This window comes from Cibotium barometz, chromosome 7 (genome assembly GCF_041138505.1).
Source record: "Cibotium barometz isolate CiBa-2024 chromosome 7, ASM4113850v1, whole genome shotgun sequence".
In the NCBI taxonomy this organism is placed as follows: Eukaryota; Viridiplantae; Streptophyta; class Polypodiopsida; order Cyatheales; family Cibotiaceae; genus Cibotium; species Cibotium barometz.
The window spans coordinates 28,887,941-28,893,563 of record NC_141052.1 but is presented as its reverse complement, the minus strand read 5'-3'; the positions used below and the strand labels follow the sequence as shown (position 1 = coordinate 28,893,563).

At 40.9% G+C, this 5,623-nt stretch overlaps 1 protein-coding gene across 3 annotated transcripts; it reads left to right on the top strand.

Annotated features, from left to right (window-relative positions):
• Window positions 1-441: 441 nt before the first annotated feature.
• On the top strand, window positions 442-3,417 carry LOC147636859 (glycerophosphodiester phosphodiesterase GDPD2-like). Of its 3 annotated transcripts, none has more exons than XM_086800426.1 (10): window positions 442-792; window positions 1,309-1,490; window positions 1,578-1,637; window positions 1,732-1,818; window positions 1,942-2,142; window positions 2,277-2,372; window positions 2,472-2,559; window positions 2,637-2,745; window positions 2,904-3,031; window positions 3,161-3,360. In XM_086800426.1, the coding sequence occupies exons 1-9, from the start codon at window positions 738-740 to the stop codon at window positions 3,025-3,027; spliced, it is 1,002 nt and encodes a 333-aa protein (XP_086656552.1). In that variant the 5' UTR covers window positions 442-737; the 3' UTR covers window positions 3,028-3,031; window positions 3,161-3,360. The 3 variants fall into 3 exon arrangements, with proteins under 3 accessions (XP_086656552.1, XP_086656550.1, XP_086656551.1); XM_086800424.1 differs by having other exon boundaries at window positions 481-792; window positions 3,208-3,417; XM_086800425.1 differs by having other exon boundaries at window positions 481-792; window positions 3,152-3,360.
• Window positions 3,418-5,623: the final 2,206 nt, after the last annotated feature.

The window sequence follows — 5,623 nt, the reverse complement described above, 5'->3', positions numbered from 1 at the left end:
AATTAGTGGTATCCAGATTCTACTCATTTCCACTACTCCTCTTCTGCCATCTGTCATAACGGTTTAAGATCATGGTCACGTTGCGACACCTACAAATTTTTAAATAGACAGATATAGTCAAGAAGGCCATGACTAGTGAGCCAGACTGCTGCTAGTTGTGAATTTGGCGAGAAAGTTTGGATTGCCCGAGAGTGTGAGCGGGCGTCAGGCAAGCAAAGCTAGCAGGAGCTGTTGACTACTGTGTGGAAGCAAACTGTACCGACAAGGCCGGTTGTTTGGTAGGCCGAGATGATGCGAGGGCGACAGAGGGGGAGTGTGACCGCCCTCTAAGCTAGTGCTTGAGATTGCGTGGGCCCCGCCCATAAGAGAGGCTGTGATCTGGACAGAAGAACGGCATGGAATTTGGGATATACCCTACACAAACACATGCTCGCTTTTTTCTGGAATATACCTGCGCATGTGCTTTCTGCTCTCCCAAGCACCACCACCACCATCACCGATACAAACACCACCATGCCCCCCCTCCATCTCCTACCCCCGTCCTCACAACCTGCATTCTCTCAACCCTCCATCCCTGAACCTTGGAAGAAGCTTCATCCCAGAAACCTCTATAATCCACACCTCATCAACCTGCCGCAGATTGAAGCGCCGCCCCTTTGACTATTTCTCTGTCCTGAAGTTCTCTTGATCTCCTTTGCCTTCAACACTACCTTCTTCTCTAATTCCTCCAAAGCAAGATGTTGGCCGCTGCCGCTCTTTACTCGGGCCCTACGATGCAAAGCTTTCTGGGAGGTACGAATTCTTTTCTCTGGATAAACCCTAATCATGCTGCATTGATGTCTCCCAGTCAAACGATCCTGTTACGCTTTTTCTGTCAAACCCTGTTCTTGTAACAGAGATTGTGGTAGGCCAAAGCAGTTCAATCATGTACGTGTGCATGTACGTACAAAATCAGAGATTTTGTCAAAATTTAGGCTAAATCTGTATGTGGTTATGTACATATCCGAACTTTCCTGGCTTGCTACAATAATGGTGTACACACACATGTATGCACGTCTACTTTTGTGCGTGCAAGCGAATACGTATGGGTATGCGTGTGTGCATATCAGACACTACGATTTGCTACATCAAATAAGAACTGTAGGTCATTCGTATGTATGTATATGTAGACCCTGGTTCATGTGTATGCGTTTGTATCATGTGAATGTATTTATGTATGCATATGTATATCCTAGGTCATGTGCATGTGTATGTATACTCTCACCTTAATAGTGTTCTCACATTGAGAATGTTTTTGCCCTCCTGCAGGTGCCAGAGAAAGCAATGGTGAACCTAGGTTAGCCATCATTGGACACAGAGGCTGTGGTAAAAACATAGTAACTGTCAATGGAGCAATTGGTGACTCGAGACCTTCCATCATGGAGAACACTATTGTTTCTTTTAACTTGGGTGCCAGAAATGGAGCCGATTTTGTGGAGTTTGATATACAGGTCCGAAAATTTCAACCTTTTGTTGCATAGCCTTTTTAGAAGCACGTATTTTAGCAGTGCATGATTTATTCTCTATGTGGCCTACAGGTAACCAAAGATGGGCATCCCATAATCTTTCACGATGATTTTATTGTGATTGATGACAAGGTAATAGCATACAAAATTTAGGAAGGTTCATAGGTGCTTTGCATTGAAGGGTTTTCTGGATTCTTACTATTGCAGCTTGTAATTGAGGGGACAGGAAAACAATTGCTTGCTGCACAAGCGTATAGGTGACTTGACACTTGAGGAGTTTCTTTCAATAGGCTACCAGAAGGATTCCCAAAAGGTGAATTCTAAGACGCCTGTGGTTTCATGTTCATGCTGGTACTGTTTGTTGTGAGCAAGTGTTTTCTAGTACCACCTTTGATCAGGGTACTAAGCTCATGATGATGATGATGTTGGTTTACAGGCTGAGAAAGTATTGCTCCGCAAAACGGTTGATGGTGCATTTTCTGTTTGGACTGTCTCCGTGGACGACTCATTGTGCACACTCCAGGAGGCTTTTGAGCAAGTTTCTCCCTTGGTTGGGTTCAACATTGAGCTCAAGTTTGATGACTATAATGTTGTATCGAGTCAGGAGTTGAAACGGTCGATCGATGCTGTTCTGAAAGTAAGCAGAGGTCCTAGTAATCACAGTCTTCTTCATTCATGTGTGGCTGCAGCCAGTTACCTAGATTTTGCAAACCCAGCCATTTTATGTGACCTGCAATTCTAAATCATGACTTCAACCTGCCATGCCTGCAGGTTGTGAATGAGAGTGCTATGGGGCGTAAGGTCTTCTTTTCAAGCTTTCATCCTGATGCTGTTCTCTTGCTCAGACAAGAGCAATCCCTATACCCAGTAAGTCTTTTACAGGCCTTGTCCCTATGTGTATAAATCCTGTGATTATCATTGCTATGGCTGTGCGCGTCAACTGAGATGTCTTGCGCATTTTGCTAGATTTTTTTCTTAACAGATGGTGTACCAGGCGCTTACCCTGATTTCCGAAGAAACTCTCTTGCGGCTGCTATTGAAGTCTGTCTAACAGGTTTTATCTTGCTCTTTGGTTTTATACAGATTGTTTCTTTCATTCTTTACCGGACACTAATTGGAGGGAATTTGCAGGAAATTTGCAGGGCATTGTCTCTGAAGTGAAAGCTATTCTTCAGCATCCTGAGGCAGTACAGCAGATTAAGGCTGCTAGCCTCGCTTTATTAACTTATGGAGATTTGAAGTAATTACCTTTGCTCTTAATTGTGAATTTGCTATTCACCTCTTGCTAATGGTTGTTCTAGTTGTACTATGTGCCTCCCTGTGTCGCTATGCTTAATGCAAACGTATGTGCTGAGTAGATACATACACAAGCATTAATTTTTCTCTTTTGCTTGGCAGCAATGTTGTGGAAGCGTTCCACCTCCAGGAAAGCTTGGGTGTGGATGGCGTGATTGTGGATCATGTGCCCGAAATGGTGATAGAGTCTTTGAAAAACAGGGGTCCTGTTGGGGCCCTTTCCTAAAATAGTGAGGAGTTTTTATTTTTTTTATTCAAACTACTACAATTTTAGTAATTGCTAAAACATGTAAGATCATTTATCAAATTACTATCATGGAATATAGATGTCAGCAAACTAATTTTTTCAGGTTTTGCAGATTTGCATGGCGATTGAATTTCTCTCTTTGCTTATTTGCATTTACAGCTTAGGGCAGTGTCTGTGTCTTTTCAAAGAGCTGCCCTTTCGTAGATGCAGTAAAGATATCGATGTTTTAAAGTTTACATCCCTAACAGTGCAGAAATACTAGGGGCAATTCTTAATGATAAACAGACTCTCCACATAGTGTATTCGCGCTTCTCCTTGCCCCCATGGATGTCACCTTAAGGTAGGGATGAATGGTTTCTTGTTTTACTACTTCGACAATCTCGTTCTGAGAGTGTAGGTAAGAGGGGTAAGTGTTGTGTGAGAGAGAGAGAGAGAGAGAGAGAAAGAGAGAGTGTAGGTAAGAGGGGTAAGTGTTGTGTGAGAGAGAGAGAGAGAGTTTTCCCATACGACGGTATCATATGAAACTTATTCAGGGCAAGCTCCATAAATGGTGTTTGATAACTTTTTATCGATTTGAAAATGAATACCACAATCCAAGTAAAGACCAATATTACATTCATATCGAAGACCTTCACATTTGCGTTCCTAACAACTCAACACTAATGAAAATGTGACAAATGGTAGTTGATTATGGTTTACGTTAATGATGCGAGGGATCTCATGCACATTGGCAGCAGTTACAATGCACGTTGATGTGCAAGATTTTTGAAGCAGGTAGAAATTAGATGGATGGCCATGAAATGTTGAAGAAGCCGCCTCTAGATAATTGTAACATCTAACATCATTTTCAACTTAGGCACCTTGGAGATGATTCCTCCACAAAGGCTTGTGAATGCCTACTTTCAGAGACTTGATTGATGCACAAGTAGTTGTGGGCTAGTTGGGTAAAATGGTTACATATACAATCTATTGGAAGCATCTTTTGGAAGTTTTGATAGGAACTCTTAACATGTAGTCGACTGTAATTCCAGTTCAGAACTTACTTGGTTGACAAGGAAAGTAATGGCACCACCTCCATGTTAAGGGGACTAGAGCTTGAACATGGATATCTCACTCTGTGTGTGTGTGTGTGTGTGTGTGTGTGTGTGAGAGAGAGAGAGAGAGAGAGAGATTGGGCCAGAGGCAAATTGAAATACAATCTTTGCAATTCAAGCGTAGAATAAAGGGACTTCTCAACTTGTTAAAAACTTACTTCTTCTCAACTTGTTAAAAACTTACTTCCAGATGTTGCGAAGGTTATATATTCTCTAATCCACGAAATGGCAAACTTGAGCAATTCAAAGACGCTACAACGCAATTTATTATGCTAATGTACCTCAAGTTTTCTAAGGGAATTCTCCTTTGTACGTTAATCTAGAGATTTTTCCTAGTCGCTAGAAGCCTGTATGTTGCACCAGCTGCATTTACGAAATGTAATCTCATCAACAACCATGGAAAAGCAACTTACGTTGATAAGGTATTAACCTTTCATGCCTGCATCATCTAATCATTTATCTTTATGTCCCAAATAGATAGCCTCTTATATCGTTCACTCCTCCTTTTTGGAACAAATCAGCCACTACTATTGGTAATTCTAACCAAATTAACAGGATTATAGAAGATATCCTTTTCCATTAGGTAAATTTTATTGCTTAGGATATGATTTGATATGTGCATCATAGTAACACAATTAGCAATAAAGCTCACAATATTTTGTTAATGTATTCATAAACGAATACTGTTCACAGAATTAACGGGAGTACAAGTTTGAAGGGATTTAAATTTGAATAGAAAAGTGTATTTAGTAATATATAATGCACGCCTTTTGTTTTCAATTGATAAACAACGATGAGACTATTCAAACTAAAATAGCCCATTGTGCATCTTTGTGTCGGCATTTCACCAAGTAAATCCATGGCATAGCTACATGCATCAACTAATTAAAAAGAAAGGTTAGCAAAAAGAAAAATTTCACAATGTATGAAATAAAGCGTTTTGATAAAAATGGATTGATAGAGAGAAGGTCAACATGACCTGATGAGAGCTGGAAGTAAGACTCATCACGATTCCTTACTAGCCTTTTTTTTTTTTTTTGGGTTGAAGCCACTTTTATGGCTTATTATAAGACAAACATTAAGCATATCCACAAGCTACTTAGGTTACTTTTTGTGCATCTAACTCCCAAAATCCACACGATAGGACTTGTGACAGGGAAGATGATCGAGGTCACATGGTTGGCCATGCAATTTATAAAATAGAAGAGCTTATGCCTTTGATCCATGTTGTGGCATCTACAAGGTAGTCAGCTATGCAGGACCTTCACTGGCATTTCAGCTATGGCACCAGTTACCTCAGCGGAAAGACAAAAAAAATATGGGAGGAGATGCTTCACAGATGGAAGGTAGAGTTATTCACTGCTGCTTCCTTGCTCTTGTTTTTCTTGTAGCCCTGAAAGAAGCGTTTGATTTCAGCTAATCTGTGTGGAGGGAGATCCTTAATGTTATTCAAGGTAATAATTCACGACCGAGACGACGAA